The sequence below is a fragment of the Hyperoodon ampullatus genome (assembly GCF_949752795.1).
Source record: "Hyperoodon ampullatus genome assembly, chromosome: 5".
Taxonomy (NCBI): domain Eukaryota; kingdom Metazoa; phylum Chordata; class Mammalia; order Artiodactyla; family Ziphiidae; genus Hyperoodon; species Hyperoodon ampullatus.
Window position 1 is genome coordinate 77,532,395 of NC_136918.1, and position 19,818 is coordinate 77,552,212.

The 19,818-nt window shown below is 34.7% G+C and overlaps 2 protein-coding genes across 2 annotated transcripts in view; one reads left to right on the plus strand and one right to left on the minus strand.

Annotated features, from left to right (window-relative positions):
• Positions 1-19,818, minus strand: part of ACAD11 (acyl-CoA dehydrogenase family member 11) — a gene marked incomplete at both ends in the record, with an annotated part of 103,062 nt that overhangs the window by 42,590 nt on the left and 40,654 nt on the right. Inside the window, 7 exons of the mRNA XM_079705136.1 lie at positions 2,792-2,890; positions 4,659-4,766; positions 9,404-9,542; positions 10,177-10,254; positions 15,841-15,967; positions 17,286-17,392; positions 19,287-19,408. Of these exons, the coding sequence (XP_079561262.1) occupies positions 2,792-2,890; positions 4,659-4,766; positions 9,404-9,542; positions 10,177-10,254; positions 15,841-15,967; positions 17,286-17,392; positions 19,287-19,408 (780 nt within the window). The remainder of the gene's footprint in view (positions 1-2,791; positions 2,891-4,658; positions 4,767-9,403; positions 9,543-10,176; positions 10,255-15,840; positions 15,968-17,285; positions 17,393-19,286; positions 19,409-19,818) is intronic.
• Positions 580-1,632, plus strand: ACKR4 (atypical chemokine receptor 4; the record flags this gene model as incomplete). Its single annotated transcript, XM_079705140.1, has 1 exon — positions 580-1,632. One exon carries the CDS (start codon positions 580-582, stop codon positions 1,630-1,632), a length of 1,053 nt encoding a protein of 350 aa, XP_079561266.1.

The window sequence follows — 19,818 nt, forward strand, 5'->3', positions numbered from 1 at the left end:
TGGGCCCGTGAGCCATGACCGCTGAGCCTGCGCGTCCGGAGCCTGTGCTCCACAGCGGGAGAGGCCACAGCAGTGAGAGGCCCGCATACCGCAAAAAAAAAAAAAAAAAAAAAAACCAACCAGTAAAATTAAGTAAAATGCTGAGATAATATATTTAACTTATTTTAAAATAAATTCATAAATAAATAAAAATAATATTTATTTTAAATAAAATTATTTTAATTTTAAAATTTAATTTATTGTCAATATACTGTGTAAGAATCACAAAGTTGTATATGTAAAGTTACAGGGTTTAATGATTAATAAAATTCCCCAGGGTATTATTATCTTCCCTCTGTAAATCCCAGCTCCTGTACACAAACTTGTAAAAACAAGGGATGAAAAACTACTCTTGGGGATATATTCCAACGTGGCTTCCATTAAAGAGTTTCAAAGAGTGCCAGATTCAGGTTCACATATGCAATGGCAACAATCTATTCTCTAGTAAAAGAATAAAACATATGCTAGATCAAAAGCGTTTCCACTTAAGCAACATCAAAATAAATATCCTGTATTCTTTTTGGCATTTAGATTGGAGCCATGGCTTTGGAACACAACCAGTCAACAGATTACTATTATGAGGAAAATGAAGTGAATGACACTCATGACTATAGTCAGTATGAAGTGATCTGTATAAAAGAAGAGGTCAGAAAATTTGCAGAAGTTTTCCTGCCTGCCTTCTTCACAATAGCTTTCATCATTGGACTTGCAGGCAATTCCATAATAGTGGTGATTTATGCCCATTACAAAAAGCGGCGAACCAAAACAGATGTGTACATCCTGAATTTGGCAGTGGCAGACTTACTCCTTCTATTCACTCTGCCATTTTGGGCAGTTAATGCAGTTCATGGGTGGGTTTTAGGGAAAACCATGTGCAAAGTCACTTCAGCCTTGTACACAGTCAACTTTGTCTCTGGAATGCAGTTTCTGGCTTGTATCAGCATAGACAGATATTGGGCAGTAACGAAAGCCCCCAGTCAATTGGGAGTGCAAAAACAATGCCGGCTCATCTGTTTCTGTGTCTGGATGGTTGCCATCTTGCTGAGTATACCTCAGCTGGTTTTTTATACAGTAAATCACAAGGCTAGGTGCATTCCCATCTTTCCATACCATCTAGGAACATCAATGAAAGCATCAATTCAAATGCTGGAAATCTGCGTTGGATTTGTAATACCCTTTCTTATTATGGCAGTGTGCTACTTCATAACGGCAAAGACAATCATCAAGATGCCAAACATTACAAAATCTCGGCCCCTCAAAGTTCTGCTCACAGTGGTCATAGTTTTCCTTGTCACTCAGCTGCCTTATAACATTGTCAAGTTCTGCCAAGCCATAGATATCATCTACTCCCTGATCACCAACTGCGACATGAGCAAACGTATGGATGTTGCCATCCAAATCACAGAGAGCATTGCACTCTTTCACAGCTGCCTCAACCCGGTCCTGTATGTTTTTATGGGAAACTCTTTTAAAAACTATATCATGAAAGTTGCCAAGAAATATGGGTTCTGGAGAAGACAAAGACAAAATGTGGAGGAGATTCCTTTCGATTCTGAAGATGCTACAGAGCCAACCAGTACTTTCAGCATTTAAATATAAAACTGCTCTGTCTCTTGCTTCGATACACATGAATGAGGCTTCTCCCTCAGACCAAACATCTGCATCTTTCTGAAATTCAAATTTCAAACACTGTGGTGGCAACTTATAACAAAGAAGAGGTTAGGGTGGGGAAAGGGAGTGGGGTAGAAGCCAAGAAAAAGAGGAAACAAAAAATAAATGCATAAAACATGGAAATTAAAATTAACAATATAGGAAAATAGTAGTAACAATAATACATAAGAAAAACACTATAAGTTAGGTAATCTAAAACAGATTATTAAAGAAATTTAAATTATGGGGCATTTATAATTATTTTAAATTATCTAAATTTTAATATAAGAACAATTTCCCTGCATAATTTTAGTACTTGAATAACTATGTAGCAAAATTCAATGTCTTTTTCTTGTTTCTTAATTTGTAAGAGATTTCATAAAACTCCAGAAAGAATAACAATTGGCAATAAAAAACAAAAACAAAAACATAAAAAGCTTTTCTGGCTATTGTAATATATTACTGGTAAGTTTCTAAACATGTAATTTGCTTTTATGATGTCAACTTTCTTTAGTAATAAGCTGGTTATCCTGTTAGATTTATCATTTATACTCTAGAAGCAATCCTCAGACAATCACATTTATCTAGGTTTCAATTTTTATAACTGCCTAAAGGGCTTATCCATTTACGTGAGTCCATTACTGAGGGTTGACTAAATAATATATTTTTCTATGTCTAAAGACTCTTATTTTTCACTTAAATACTTGTATTTTTAAACAATGAAAATATGTACCACAATATATTATTTTTAATAATATGGACTGCTTATCTCTTTAAAAACAATTATATATAAATTATTATAGTCCATGTAATATGCCCCTATTAAAATTTAAATTTGATAGAAATGACAGTGGTCAAAAATAGTGTGCACTAATATAAATTTTTTCTCTCACAAACTGTAAAAAAAGACGTTTTCTGCTCTTAAATAAACATTGCCCAATCAAGACATTGTTTTAAAATTACTTTTCTTTTTATCAACTATTTCTAAATTGGAAAATGCTTTCAAAGGCAGAATTTAAAGAACGGTGGTCATGAAGTGAGTAACTATGTATTTTATTATTCTAGCACAGCATCTGGCACAAAGAATCAATAGAATACTCACCAGTGCACCACCATTTCTTGCCATTAATTACATAGCTATCTCCATCTTGTTGGATGTTACATTCAATATTTGTGGCATCACTTGAAGCTACATCGGGCTCTATAAATAAGCAAAGGCTGAATTTACAGGCAGGCAGCCACCATTAGTTTACAAAAGACACTTAGTTAAAGAAATGTGAACTCTTTGAGGACAGAGGCATCTTTGTCTTTTTCATCTTCCTACCCTTCCCCCATTCCCCCTGGTTCTCCTACAACCTACACATAGTAGGTATTCAATAAATGTGCATTGGAAGAATGAATGGATAAATGAAGTATTTAGAACAACTCAGATAGATCAACTATACGAACTGTGTTCTTGGCATCCTCAGTGATATATGACTTGGGATACAACTCAATCTTTTCGCCAATCATCAAACGTGCATTAAAAATATCATTCTTTACTTCCCACAATGAAAATCTGTACTACATATTTGCAAGCCAGATTTCCCCAACATAGGTTTAGTATCTTAAGCAACTTCTTTTTTCTTTTTTTTTAAATTAATTTTTATTGGAATATAGTTGATTTACAATGTCGTGTTAGTTTCTGCTGTACAGAAAAGTGAATCATATATCCACTCTTTTTTAGATTCTTTTCCCATATAGGTCATTACAGAGTATTGAGTAGAGTTCCCTGTGCTATACAGTAGGTTCTCAGCAGTTATCTGTTTTATATATAGTAGTGTGTATATGTTAATCCCAATCTCCCAATTTATCTCCCCACTCCCTCCCCTGCTTTCCCCCTTGGTAACCATAAATTTGTTTTTGACATCTGTGACTCTATTTCTGTAGTATCTTAAACAACTCCTAACTGTGCCTTGCAAATTCCATCAGGAATGCTTTCACCAATCTATTTATTTTGCATTCTATAAAGCTTGCTCAACACTTAATGTCTTCAGAAAGTTTTCCATAGGACACTTTTACAAGACTGCTTTACTGCACTGCATTTTAGAACTTATAGGCTAGCTCTCAGTCATAGTAATCTGCACTTGTTAATGTGCTGCTCTTTTGAATGGATCCTTAAGATATTTTATGTGTTCTCTTTCTAAAACTAGAGACCCTCTTTCTTTAGAAAAGTAGGTGTGTACTCTACTTATTTTGTAATTAATTAGAGCTTTGTAGACACAGCATACAGCAGGTGTTCAATAACAGCCTCTTACTGGTTTAAATGGAGATCAGTTTTGCTATTATAAATGTATGCCATGTTATAGAAGGACAATAAAATCTGGCCAAAATCATGGCCAGATGAAATTGAGTTTAATTCTATACTCAAATATGAAACAATGATTTTGTCCTTTGAAGAGTTCTTAATTACTGTTTCTTATGTACAAATGTACCAAAACCCATTTTTATTAACATGCTCCTAGTTTAATTACCCTACCTGATTATAAGTTGAGCTATATGACCAACACTGGTGAAAATTCTATTTTTCTGGGTTTATGGCAGAGTTGAGTAGTTTTTAAGTGTCAATATAAAATTATCACGAAGATCAATATTTCATACACTAGGGTAAAAAAGATCTTAAACACCCACAGATGGCAATTTTAGATGCAAGTCAAAAGGTTATAAAACTAGGTTTACTCTGCTGCTAATGCCTAAAGCAAGCTACCAGAAAACATCATCTGGTGTCCTCCCAAAGGGGAGGACAATTTTATTCTGCACATTTAAAAATGCCAAAAATTAAAATTGGGCTCACAACAAACATGTTCACTTTTCTGGTCACAGGCAAATTTGCCTGAAACACAGAGCCACATCCCACATTTCTTCAGTTCCTCCATAATAACCGGAAAGAGTGGCTCCACAATGGGAGAATGTGACTGATTTGCTCTTACCTGTCATACAGAAGCAAGAGGCAATGCTCCCTTGAAGAAGAGGCTCAAGCCACTGCTGCTTCTGTTTCTCACTTCCATACAGGTGAAGCACCTCCATGTTCCCTGTGTCTACATGTAATAAGGAAAAGCACTTGTTTTGCATTTAAAAATTTATCAATGTGAAATCCAAACTTTATATAGATAACAGACATGAACATTTTTAGAGCAAATATTTACTAACAAAAATATTTTCAAACATACAGATGAGATTGGGTGCATTCAGGGTGGCATGGCCGTAGACTAAACGTAATAGTAAATACAATTTACAAGGAAGGTATGCCATAAGTAGTTACAAGTACATGGCATTTGGTGCATATTTATTCAACTTGTTCTGAATCACAGACACTTGTCTACTTCATCCCAATGAAGCATGGCTCTAATGAGTTTTAACTCAATTAGGACTGAGGAAAATAATTTACTGGCCTAACCTTTGCCTGCTATCTTGCAAATATACTCTGCTTGGAGTGACTGCAATGCTCTTAGAGAACAATTAACATTACTTATTACTGAGACTCCTGTTCCTCAAACACACCCTGTGCTTTTTAACTTCCACATGCTTGCTTGGGCCAGGCCTTCTCTCTGGTGAAATTCTACCTGTCACTCCTAAGTAAACTTCTGCCTCTGAGCCATCTCCGTTGTGAAGACTCTCCAGCTACCCAATCAGAAATATCTCCTTACTTTGACCTCACATAGTAATTATTGTCTTTTTACCACTAACACTGCTCTTCCTTTGGTGATCCCATACCACCTAGAAAAGTACTAGGTAATATCTCAAGGATGCTAAACACGGAATCCCTGCCCTGGATAGAAAATGACAATAGATAATTTCAAGGACCCTCTCCAGCCCTCAGAGGGCACTGTGTAATACATGATACACTGCAGCATCACTCTCAGGTGAAAAAGAATGCTTCACGTCTGCTGTGGAGCAAAATGCTCTAGATGTCTTTCTCTGATTTTCATTCCCATCAAATTTCTAAAAATACTCTCTAAAACCTTTCTCTTGAATGCTGATCACTTATAAGATTTTGAGGAAGAATTTTTCAATATCGTCTCTTACAATGATATTAAGGACAGCTATTGAAATGCCTATGAAAATTGAGCTAAGTCTAAGTTAAGTCTCTCAAAACATGTTTGTACTCTGTTCAGGCACTCCTAACAGGGCCCAAGTTATATTAAAATACACACAATTCCTAGTAGATTAACACAAGCTTAAAATTCTTTTCAACTGAGGGAGAAAATGAGTCTTGAATTATAATTAATGAAGTTCATTGTTTTCTTTGCTTGTTTTAAATCCAGTGTTTCTTGTAGTTCGAATGAGGTAAATATTGAATAAAAACTTTCCAAAAATTAGTTTATTCTGAGAATGTGACAAACCAAAGTTATCATTTATAGGTTCGTTAAAAAAAAAAAAGCTTAGATAAATTACTTGTACAAAAAGAAAAAATTTCCCCCAAATTAGCCTCAAGGCCCCCAAATTTTCTAGTTATGGCTTTAGAATTAAAATGACTATTTTCAACATTCCAATATACAATATTGTATGACTTATTGATGGGCAAAAAACCCAAAACAAAACAAAACAAAAGGCAAATCAGAAGACTACATATGTGTCCCATAATATTTTATAACTATTTGGGAAATAATTTGGGTATCTTGAGTAGAAATTCATCTCATACACACTTAAGAAAACTCTTAAGTATTTAATCTACATCAATTATATTCCCTTCTTTATCTGCTTTGTATAAAGCAAAACACAATGCTTTAAAACACAATAGCCCAAAGGCCTTCATGAAGATATCTCCACTACAAAGAGAAAATGCCTAGTTTTCTACCTATGGTTTTATACATCTTGTTTGCTGAGGACAGTTGTTTATCATACTTTGGTCAAAGAAAATGTATTTCCCTTGCCAAGTTTAAAATTTCAGCAGTTTGGTGTATCATATTATAACCGATAGACTAATGAAATTTTAATACTAGAAAAAGGTCTATGACTATCTAGTGAAAAGTTCATAGGTCAAATGGAAAAATAGCGGCAGAGCTGCATCTGCAATGGATGCCTTCTATAGCATTATTTTTCATATTATGACCCATTAGTTTGTCATAAAATTAATTCAATGGAATATGACTAGCATTCTCTGAGAAATGAAAATAGATCAAAATAGAATACATTAGACTAGACTCAGTGGAAAATATATGAATTCATGTAGTAAGGGAAACTTGTTTCATGAAGCCTTTTTTCAGTAACATATGTCTCTTCCCTCCTCATTTCCATAAATCAATCCATGAACACATATATACAGCTTCATACACTACATATTGGGTCACAATATAAAATATATTTCTTAATATGAGTGGCAATAAAAAAAGTTTTAAGCAAAAGACTACCAGTTCTCTTTCCATAAAATTATGCTACCTATGTAGCATGATATAATAGCTACACATAATGAGATAAAATCTTCAGAAACTCTGTGAATAGATTTATTTACTTTTACAGTAGCCTCATTATTGGATTAAAATGTAGTCATCAGTAACTAGACAAATCAGTGTTTTGAAGAGAGAAAACAATATCTGGGACAAGTTCAACCATTATCAGAGGTTTATGGACTATCTTAATAATTCCCAAGAAATGAGAGTCAAAGTCCAGTGTGGAAACACTTCGAGAAGCAACTAGATTGTGTTTTCTCTGACATCCAACATACCTCTTTTGGGCACTTCCCTGCTTCATTAACTCTTTTTGGGAGGCTTCAGTACCAGGGCCATACAATAAGCACAAAAGGCAAAACAGAGGCCTAACTTGTGCAGGGACACTATAGGATATTATACAATTATCCTTCTACTACAAATCAAATGCAAGTCCTTGACTGGAAGCATCAAAAATAACCACAGTAACTTGGGGGAAAAAAGACTAAAGACATATCAAGGGTCTACCTTAGACCTACTGAGTCAGAATCTCCAGGGATGAAGGCTGTGAATCAGGATTTTTTAAAAGCTTCTTAGGGGGTTCCTTCTGCAAATTGGGTTTGAAAACACCTTCTAAAGACTACATTCCTGGTTTACTCCTTCCATACTAACTTTTATTTATTTATTTATTTTTTGCGGTACGCGGGCCTCTCACTGCTGTGGCCTCTCCCGCCGCGGAGCACAGGCTCCGGACACGCAGGCTCAGCGGCCAAGGCCCATGGGCCCAGCCACTCTGCAGCACGGGGGATCCTCCCGGACCGGGGCACGAACCCGCGTCCCCTGCATCGGCAGGCGGACTCCCAACCACTTGCGCCACCAGGGAAGCCCCCCATATTACCTTTTTTAAAGGAAAGTTGGCCTCCTTCCCTCATCCTTCCAATTTTTCATGCCAAAGTCCTCGAAGGCATCCTTGACTCCCCCATTAATACCTCATAACCAATCAGGAGATCCTCTTGGCTCTGCCCTCAAAATATATTTAGAATCTTTCCACTTGGGCTTCCCTGGTGGAGCAGTGGTTGAGAGTCTGCCTGCCGATGCAGGGGTCACAGGTTCGTGCTCAGGTCCGGGAAGATCCCGCATGCTGCGGAGCGGCTGGGCCCGTGAGCCATGGCCGCTGGGCCTGCGTGTCCGGAGCCTGTGCTCCGCAACGGGAGAGGCCACAACAGTGACAGGCCCGCGTACCGCAAAAAAAAAAAAAAAAAAAAAGTCAATATAGAATCTTTCCACTTCTCACTCTTTCCACTGCTACTCCCTTGAACAAATCCCCATCATCTCTCACCAAGACCATCACAAGACTCCCTGCTTACTTCCTTCCATAGCAGCCAGAGGGATCCTTTTAAAACTGAAGTGACATCTGCTCAAATCCCCATTTCACTGAAAGTATAAGCACTCACCTACCCTATAAACCCCAACATACAAGGCCCTTTCCTCTCTGATATCTTTTGCTATTCTTTCCCAGCCACACTGACCTCCTTGGCTATTCTTGAAATACACCAGTCACACTCTTGCTTTAGGGCCTTTGCATTTTATGTTCTCTATGCTATGAAAACTCTTCCCCTAGATCTCAGCATGATTAACTCTCTCACCTTCTTTAAGTCTTTACTGAATGTCATTTTCAGGGCTATTCTGAGCCTTCCATCTTAAATTGTTATACACATTACCTGTCCCTTAGCATTCCAGAGCTCCCCTACCTTGCTGTTTTTTTTCCCCAAAGCACTTTTCATCCTCAAACTTACTATATAATTACTTATTTAATCTAGCTATTGTTTATTTTTGTCTCTCTCTATTAGAATGCCAGCTCCATGAGGCAGGAATCTTTGTGTATTTTATTTCATGATAGTTCCTAAAATAGTGCTTGGCATATAGTAGGCAATTGATAAATAATTGGTGAGTAAATGGAGAGATAGTGAGGCTAACCAAAAGATTTAAAACTCTATCCATTCTAACTAACCATAGATATGTTTAATACCCAGTTAGAAAGCTGGAAACCTTATATGCCCAATCCCTTTGGTGGTGACTTCTATTCACTAATACTCTTAATGTAATGATGTTTAATAAAAGAATAACCCAATGAGAACTTTAGGTCCATTTTTTAAAATATTTAAATAAAAGTAACTGAAAGTAAAATTATAGACAAATTTATAAATCAATGACTTTGTGTAGAAAAACTTCCTTGTCATAAAATAGAGAAATTTTAAACACTGCTCAAAATATCTGAGAAAAGTTCTGTTTTTAAATAATGTTGTAACCTGGTGCTTGGCAGTTAAAGACATCTGGAGCAAAAAAGCATTTTCCTGTTTCTTCAGCAATCAAGGCATAGTCTACTTGGCTGAGACCGCTTACAGCTGGCAAAAACAAGTTCCAGAGGCCTTCTGCTTTGGCCATTTCCTGTCAAGGTGATGAATATGCCACAGTTATCATAATTTATCATGACCTAAAATTATTTATTTTTAAAAGATACTGGTATTTATGCCTTTTGAACTTATGAAATTATTTATTTCATTGTATCCTACAATGCAAGTAGTTATTAATTCATTATAAATCAACAATTTCTTAACAGTTAAGCTTCCTTAGATTTGGCTGAAAAACTAAATTTGCTTACTTGAGTACTTCTTATTGAATCACAGCGATTCTAAAATCTCCTACATCTGAGCATAATTATGCCAAATATACTATTTTGTCCATTTCAATTCCTAACGTGTTAAAATTTGAAAACATGAAATTTGGATTAAGCCCATGTGGGAAAAATACCCTGCCTCAACTTCAGTCTCAAGTGAGTAGTGCTGATTGTATTTTTAATTTGAACAGCTGTTAAGAGGCTATCTTCATCACATACCATACACAACACACTATGTAACCTAATTTGTATATTACAGATTCTATTTTTAACTTTACTTTTAAAAAGTTATAATTGATATAATTATCCTCTACATATATAACAACAGAAGCAACAGCAAACTAAGGTCTCAAAAAATGCCTGTATATAAATTCTCCACTTTTAAGGTTCTCTTATTTTTCTTACCTTGAGTTTATCAATCACTAAAGGTTTTTTCCACTTGTCTACTGAATTTTCATTTTGAACATAGAACTCAATTACCTCCTTAAAGTATAAAAGGAAAAAAAGTTCATTAGTTAAAGTTAGAAAAGTAAATAATGCCATAAACTGCTAATATCCAAAGTAAACACGTTTGGGTGAAGAAGCTTTTTCAGCTGCTACTGAATCAGTAAAATTTCTTTCTAAAACCAGACACAGAAGTATAAAAAATTCTAGATGTTTGCTCCTCACAAAATTATGTTGCCTCTGTATTAGAGGATTAACTTTCAAAATCCTATACCAAGATTTGAGTGTTCCATTTTCAGCAATGTGGCATACTAGATGGTCTTAGAATCCCCTCCCAGGATAATACAACTAAAAATGCTGGGTAAAATATTAAAAATAATTTAAAAAATACATGTAGTAATGATACATAGCTGTGCTGGAAAGCAAATAAGGAAATTCCTCAGAGGCCAGGAGTACAAAAGCCTGACTCTTCAGGTGTGAGTGAGCACTGGAACCAACTTTGTCTGGGGGATGTAGGCTGATCTATGTTCGCCTGGGCCCTAGTTTGCAGTGGGCCACGTAGGCAGGGGTCAGGAGGCAAAACCAAATGCCCCAAGCAAGGCAAGAGGGAGGATCAGAGCTCACTACTTCCCTCCACCAAAGCCAGGATGCCTGATCAGCAAAACCTAACTGGAAAAAAATAGAAAACAAAACCAAAAACCCACTGCTCAGTGGTAGACCAAGGGAATAAAGGTCATTCACAGGACGTAAGAGAAAAAAGAAACATTTCTAACCTGAGCCTGTCTTCACCCAAGTTTGAGATCTTAATTCACAGACCTATGGGGCCCTAAAATTTTGAGTCAAAAATTAAGTTTACAGTGTTCCTGGGGACAATGCTTGAAAGCACCTGGCAGAAGCAAAAGCAAATTCACTTTGGAGGAAGAGCTTTTATACAAAGTCTTAACTAATCCCTGCAGATAAAATTCCATTCCAAAGAACATGAGTTCAGAATGAAAAAATACTAAACACTCAAGGTAACAAGCCACCATTAGCAAGAATTAACAAAAACAATAGTTCAACAAAACAGAATCACACCTGCAAAGGCCACAGATAGAATAGTGATCAAACACAGAATATAAAGTATTTGTGTCCAGTAGATTTCAAGAATAAAAGAAGGAATTAAAAGGATGACAAAGGACTATCAAACTTGGCCAGACAAATTTGAAAAAGAACTGAATGCAACTTGAAGCAAAGAAAAACCATAGTAATTAAACTTAAAAATTCAATGGCAGTGGTTCTCAAACTTTGGTGGCATCAGAATCACTTGGTAGAACACAAGAGCCCAGGTCCTATCCTACTTCAGTGAGTCTACTTCTGTATTCCTACTTCTGTAATCTTAACTAGCTCTCTAGGCAATTCTGACACAATCCAAATAATGAGACCCACTGCTCTGTGCAAGGTTGAAAAGTAGATTAGATACAGCCAAATAATAATAATAATAAATTGAAAGAAGGATCTGAAGAAATTATTCCTTTCTTGAATGAAGCACAGAAATTCAATAGAAGGAAAATACGAGTGGTTAAAAGATATGATGATACAGAGAAAATCATTACTTCCCTTTTCTCAGGCAAAAAAAGGAAAATAAAAGGGAAAAAAAAGGTAAAAGTTTATTAGCAGATTCTCACTAAAGGAGCTTGATCCAAGAAGAAACATCTGAGTTGTAAGAAGGAATAGTAAATAAGGTGATAAATACATGGGTAAATGGATAAAACTAGCCACATAAAAAACAATAACAATAATCTCTCATTTGTGCAACTAAATCAAGATGAACTAAAATATTGGACTATAAGGGCCTTCTCCAATATTTTGCTATTAAAGCATCTCTGTACTTATTTTCTACACATAGGCTAGTAGAATTACTGAATTAAAGGCTATGAACATTGGCCAAAACTCCAAATTACAAAATTATTTTCTAAAATTGTTCTACCAATTTACAGTCATATGTTAAAATGTTCCTTTTATTGAAGCATGGCTAGTCTAGAATACAGTTATATTTAGTTAAAACTTCAAGAAGACAAAAGATGGCTCTTTCACAGGCACCAGGATGAATAGCACTTGTCATTCTGTCAGGAAGTCAGTTAAGTTGGAAGAATTCCTGTTTAGGGTTGTTTATTATTTCCATCCCTCACATTACTATGGAAAGAGTCAATGCAATTGTGTTTGATAAGATATATGTAATGTAATACATGTACAAATTCCCCATCTGTGACTACCTCTCTATGACACTACAGTTCTGAGAAATTAAATTATGCCATTTATATAATTTTTTAAAAATTTGTGTTATTTAATACTTCCTGTTCTAAAGTCTATAGATTTGGAGATTTGCAAAATCTATTTGTGGTATGGTAGGAGTCAGAATTAAAATAAAATATCTCATTACAAAGAAGCTTTCTTTAATTCTTTAAGTATGAAAAAGAGTTTACTGATGAAAAAAGAAAGCAGAAAATATGCTTGGTGCCTGATCAATTCTCCCCAAATATCTCCTTTAACATCTAACTTTCTCATTCACTGATTGAGATACTGCTTTGTATTATGTTGGTTCAGAATCTTAAATCTGAGCCTACAAATAATTTTGCAATATAATATGTTTTTTACTTTAAACTTAAGTCCGTTAGAAAAAAAGAAGCAACAGTTCCTCCCTAGTATATTATTAAACTCAGTAGGAAAATATGACTAATGTTATCATTATGTTAAAAGTGTGTTCTCAGATATGTCATGTTGCTAGTTCCTGTTTTACATGCTATTTTATTAGGACTCCTCATCCATTTTAAAGAGCAAGAATTGCCCTTTTTTTAAAATTTCTTTTTTCTTCCTGTTTTCTTAAGACATAATTGACATACAGCACTGTATATGTTTAAGGTATATGGCATAATAATTTGACTTACATACATCATGAATGATTATCACAAAAAGTTAGTGAACATACATCATCTCATATAGATACAAAATTAAAGAAATAGAAAACATTTTTTCTTGTGATGAGAACTCATATTTCATATATAACATACAGCAGTGTTAATTATATTTATCATGTATATTACATCCCTAGTATAACTGAAAGTTTACACCTTTTGACTACCTTCAACCAATTTCCCCTCCTCCCCCGAGGAAGAATTGCCTTTTAACATTTAAATGGATGATGGGTTCTGATGTTCTTACTTTATGATATTCAAGGCGTTTCAAAAGGTCATTAGAATAGCATAAACGGACCTTATTTTTTCCCATTATAGAAAATTGGAAAAATACGTAAAGTATTAAGAAAAAGTCATCAAGAGTCTTACTAGCTAAAGATATGTACTGTCAAGATGTTAGTGTATTATATGATACAATCTTATTTTCTAGATATGACTGTTTTAGTTTTTATAAATGTAGTTATAATCATATTGGCTTCCCTGGTGGCACAGTGGTTGAGAGTCCGCCTGCCGATGCAGGGGACACGGGTTCGTGCCCCCGTCCGGGAAGATTCTACATGCCGCGGAGCGGCTAGGCCCGTGAGCCATGGCCGCTGAGCCTGCGCGTCCGGAGCCTGTGCTCCGCAACGGGAGAGGCCACAACAGTGAGAGACCCGCGTAACGCAAAAACAAAAAAAAACTAGAGTGCTTTTTTAATTTATCATAAAGCATTTTCCTTTATTGCAAATTCTTTGTAAATATTTTAGTAGCTGCATGATATGAAGTTCAGCAGATGTATCACAGTCCAATTTGTAACACCTCTTCTGTGCTACATGCTTCCCTGGATCGCTCATTTACATTTATGAATGAAAGAACATGGCTACTTGGTTTCCTCTCCCAATTTGAGTCTCCTTTGAATAAATCAGTAAGGCTGATGGGAAAGCTGGGGTCTACACCAAACACACCATTGGAAAAAAAAAAAATGGAGGAGCACCAACAGTCATTGGAAACCCTGGCTTCTTTGAAACACATCATATGCTTTTTTAGAGTACTTTGGCAGCCTTTTGCCTGGGGCAAACACCATTGCTACCCAGGAGTGTTAGAAACCAACTCAAGCAGCCCACCTATTACAGGTTAATTCCTTTTTTTTTTTTTTTTTTTTTGCGGTACGCTGGCCTCTCACTGCTGTGGCCTCTCCCGCTGCGGAGCAAAGGCTCCGGACGCGCAGGCCCAGTGGCCACGGCCCACGGGCCCAGGTGCTCCACGGCATGTGGGATCCTCCCGGACCGGGGCACGAACCCGCGTCCCCTGCATCGGCAAGCGGACTCCCAACCACTGCGCCACCAGGGAAGCCCCAAGCCCCCAGGTTAATTCTTAAATCAAACATCTTGATTTCTCTTCCTCTTCTCACTCTTGCTCTCCACAACCGGCAATCACAGGGGACTCCATTGTAAAAAAAAAAGTGGTTACCACCTGAGTTACAGTCCTCTCTTAGAAATTCTTCTGAGATGTGTTAAGGTTTTTTCTTTGGTATGACCCACTCTGCTTCCCAAATCCTTTTCCATTCTCTTTTCAAAACCTTTAGTCCTGTGATGTGTACTTCTTCTGTTTTTGTGCTTTTACCAATTCCATTTAAAAAAAATTACTTTATTGTTAATTCAAGAGGATTTTATTTGTGTGAGGGGAGGTAAATGCTGATTTCAGTCTGCCATCTTGAACTCAAAGTGTTGCATTTTCTTTTTAACACCAAAAGTTCAGAATTTTATTTTAAAAAATATTTTAATTTTATACTGGAGTATAGTTGATTTACAATGTTGTGTCAGTTTCAGGTGTACAGCAAAGTGATTCAGTTATATATATATATATATTCTTTTTCAGATTCCTTTCCCATATTGGTTATTACAGAGTATTGAGTAGAGTTCCATGTGCTATAAATATGTCCTTGTCCTTGTTGATTATCTATTTTATATATAGTATATTTTATATATATAAATCTTTATAATAATTTTTATCTTTTCTTCAGAGCATTTATCATCTCTTACTTAATGTCTTTCTTTCATGCTAAAGTATAAGCTCTGTAGAAGCATAAGCCCTGTCTTCTTGTTCTTCCTTTTACTTTCAATGGCCTAACCCATTATTAGGTACCTAATAATTATTTGTTAACTGAATGAATGAATGTGTCACATAACTTGTCTACAGTCAGTGAATTTACTGAAACTTAACACCTTAAAATAGTAGCTTGCCGGGGGAGTGATGGTAGTATCTGTGAACAGCTTGAAATGATATACAAATTTTTCTGGGTATGCCTCTCTTGTTTAGCCTACAGTTCTCAATTTTCAAAGGGGCCCATTAAAGAAAAAAAAAGCTGAAAGTCACTGCCTTAGGAAAAGACCCACAAAGTAGCATTTAACTCTAAAATATTTAAAGATCTCAACTTTGTAAATCGCTAATTCCCTCTGACTTAATTTTAATTCCACAGATTTATCTGTGGCATTCCCTTGGCATATTTTAGAAGCTTGGAATTTCTCAGGATCAGGTTCTGTAGCAGTTCAGTGCTAAGGTGAGGAGGGGCATCTAGGTAAGGATTGACTGCAAAGAAATGATACCATGGTACTCCTAGAAGCAGAGATAACAGAAGTAATTCTTCAATAGTCTTGGAGCACAAATACATTCTGTTTGTTTATAGAATACTTACCTTTTCAGCTGGGAGGATGTGTTGTTTCATGAACTGCTTCACCCTAGTAAGAATTTCTTGGCCTGTCCTAGTCTGTACAAATAATTGTCTGGTAGTATCAGTCTGTGGAAGTGCAGTACTGAAAATTCTTTATAAAAAAAAAAGTTACAAAGATGTGCAAAACCATTATTATAGATTTCTGAATAGAATGTAAAGTCTTCCCCCAGTTTCCCAAAAACATCTCTCAGAAGAAGTTTCCATATTTTGGAGTTTTTTGTCTTTCATGTTATGGAAGGAATGCAGAATCACTTTATTTTGAACATTAAACTTTAGTGCTTAAAGCACTTTTTGGAGAAAACATAAACCTGGCATGACCTCAATCAATGGGAGTTTAAAATCTTTATTGAAGCCACATATCAGAATCTCTAAACAAGAAGGCAAAGAAATAGAATACAAATTTAATAATTACTCTTAGTATATGCCTCACAAATACAACTGCTGGATATCATTATAAACAAGACTTTTAAAGATCATTATGAAGAGCAGCATCATCATTTGTTATGTTGTGGAGATTACAAATATTCATGTATGAGATGAATTGTAAAACACAACTGTCCTAATGATATGCCATGGATATTTGTGGCTTGGGCAGAATTTCCAGGGACAGCATCATCCGTGCATTCAGTAAGTGCTATATATCACACTTTTTTTTGTTTGTTTTAAATTTTGCTTTATATTGGAGGATAGTTGATTTACAACATTTACAATGTTTCAGGTATACCACAAAGTGATTCAGTTATACATATACACATAGCTATTCTTTTTCAGATTCTTTTCCCATATAGGTTATTACAAAGTATTGAGTAGAGTTCCCTGTGTTATATGGTAGGTCCTTGTTGATTATCTATTTTATATATAGTAGTGTGTATATGTTAACCTCAACCCCCTAATTTATTTCTCCCCTCCATCACACCTGTTAGATGGGAGTGTGTTTGGAAGAAGTGTATTAGATGTCTCAAAAGTGCTCCACTAATGGAGATATGAATTTCAAAGACTCTTATGAAATGTCTGAATACAGTTTCATGCAATGTCATGGTGGAAGAGAGCAACATTTCTAAACTTAATAAATCATCTTATATAATACATAACTTTAAACAGGTATATGTAAGTAACTTAAACATTAGAAGGAAACATTTGAGAATTTTATCAATATCTTAAAGATTTATACATTTAAATTGGCAAAAAAAAACCTTTTAATCATTAAATGGGTACTTTCTTTAAATCTGAGGTCAATTTATTTTCAAGCATAAAAGAGATTTACTAAAAAAAAATTGACCATGATTGGCAGCAGCAATTCTGGTGTTGTAAGCAATAAAAACAATCCCTATCCCCCTAAAGTTTATGACCTTCACATACCTAATAAAGGCTATAATTTGAGTTAGCCACAGAATCTATATTTTGCTTACCTTTTTGAGAGTTGTAATCCAGTTTCTGCCAGAGGTTGCACAATATTGGCAAACTGAAAGCTACTTTCAGATGCATTATTTCCCAGAAGATATCTACTATATACTCCCTATAAGTAAATTAATACAAAGTGATTAAAATTCATGGAAAACTATTCTTCAACTATCCAGTCTTTCCAGTTTCCCAGCTATGTGAATCACTAAACTTACAAGGTACTAAGATATAAATCAGACTATCAGTTCTATTAATTTACATGCAGGCATAATTATACCACTCCAAATTAAAGAATTACACTTGTATCATTTGGTTAACATACTCTCATCATAACAGAATTATAACTGGAAGTCAAACCAAACTTTAAAATGAGTTTAGCAGTTGCTAAAGATACCAAATTGGTAAGTTATATCACCTCTAAAGATCATTGCTCTCCCGTCACAGTGGAGGAAAAAAAAACTAAAGAAACCAAAATAAAATTCAAAACTATAAAACCAAAGAGAAGGCAATGAGAGACTTCTAAAAGTATTTTATCTCATTTTTTGGACACCTAATTTAGGTGAAACTATTCTCCTTTGAACAGTGTTAGTTGAATGCTCATCTGTTTTTCTTTCTTAATTCTCCATGTTCTGTGTTTCCAACATAATATCCTCTCCTGTTCCCTGTCCCAAACACAATCAACTGAATTTCATTAGTTTTTTTCTTTATATAATTCTTTGTACAATAAAACACTGTAGCAGTCTTTCCATCATTTCCAATTTCACATTTCTAGTTAGAATGGAATGTTTATGATCATCTCTAAGGCTACTAACTACCTAGTTTATGACATACATATTAATTTCAATCATAAACCACGTCAAGCTTTTATTTGAAATGAAAATACATTTTAAATTCAAAGCCTATCTGTTATCTCACTTTGGAAATTGACAGATATAGAAACATACCATAAACGCTATTTTGAGAAATGCATCCAATCAACATGATTAACTAATATGATTAATATGATTCTAAACTACAGGATGAGATGTAAGACAACTATTTCCTAGACATTTCAGTTATTGGAGGACAGCATGAACTCTGAGGACAGGGAAAAATACCCATAATTTTTGTTAATCCTTCTTTTCCCATTCTTTTTTGTTTCTAAAATCTCTTATTTACTTGCTCTTCCTCCAAGCCCTAACCCCTTGCCAGAGATGAAGAATCTCAATTTCTTAAATAAACTAAGACTCAAAGTATAAGGGAGCTGAGTTAGTATAATGAAGAATGCATTTGTCTAAACTGTAAATTTACAAAACTGAATTTATGTTCAGTTTTCTCTCAAAATTTATCACATAACTATCACATTATTAGAAAATGGACAATTAATTAATTATGTGTTTGAGTGAGCTTATCTACTCACTCAAACACATAATTAAGAGGCTTCTGTATGCTAGGTACTGTGCTGGCTTTGGGAAATACAATGATAATTCCTTCATCATCAGCCCTGATTAATAGGGTTTTATAATCTGAATCAGATATCATATAAGGAGTTTAACTCTTTCTTATATTGGATATTCAGGAAAAAACCAATTATCACATGCTTTTTCTCTTTTTGTTATTATGTCATTCTCTCTCCCTTCTTCCATCTTTTTGGTTTATTATACCAAAAAGTGATACCACATTTTGCTACTCAAATTTTTCCCTTGCCATATTCCTATTCTGTAAACTCTGGATTTATGTTTTATCCATGTCTGGTATTTGTTATTATGGAAACTAAATTGATCTAAAGATAAGAATTTAAGGGAATACCCTGGTGGTCCAGTGGTTAGGACTCTGTGCTTTCAGTGCCGGGGCCCAGGTTCAATCCTTGGTAGGGGAACTAAGATCCCACAAGCAGAGCCATGATGTGGCCCAAAAGAAAACAAAAAAACAAAAAACAAAAAAAGGAATATAAAACCCCCAAAGACCAAAAATATTGTCAACAGTCCATAAATAAGTAATGGTGAAACACATGTTAAAAAATTAATTACCTGTGCTATTCCAGCAATTTTAAAATATGAAAGGGCAAGAAAAAAATTCCAGTTAGGAAGATTAGAATTAATTCCCCTGCAGCGGCAATATATTGAAATTAGTTCTTCCATTGATGGTACCCCTATAAAAATAGTACATACTATAAACGTTAATAAGAATGTCATGGTGAATATTTTAAAATGTCATATTGCATATAAATATAAAACTGAACATAAAATTAATCCATATAACAAAACATTAATCATTTAACAAAACATTATATCTATATAATTATAATATTATAATTAAAATAATAACTATAATATAATATTATCTTATAATAATATATTATTACTTATATTATAGTATAAATTATATTATACAATATAAATAATATATTATATTATTATTTATATTAATTATATATAATAATAAAATATATTATAATTAAAACATTATGACCCATATAATTATAATCCATATAACAAAACATGCTCTAAATGTTGATTTCCAAAAGAACATTATAGACAAATGATTATAATTTGCAACAAA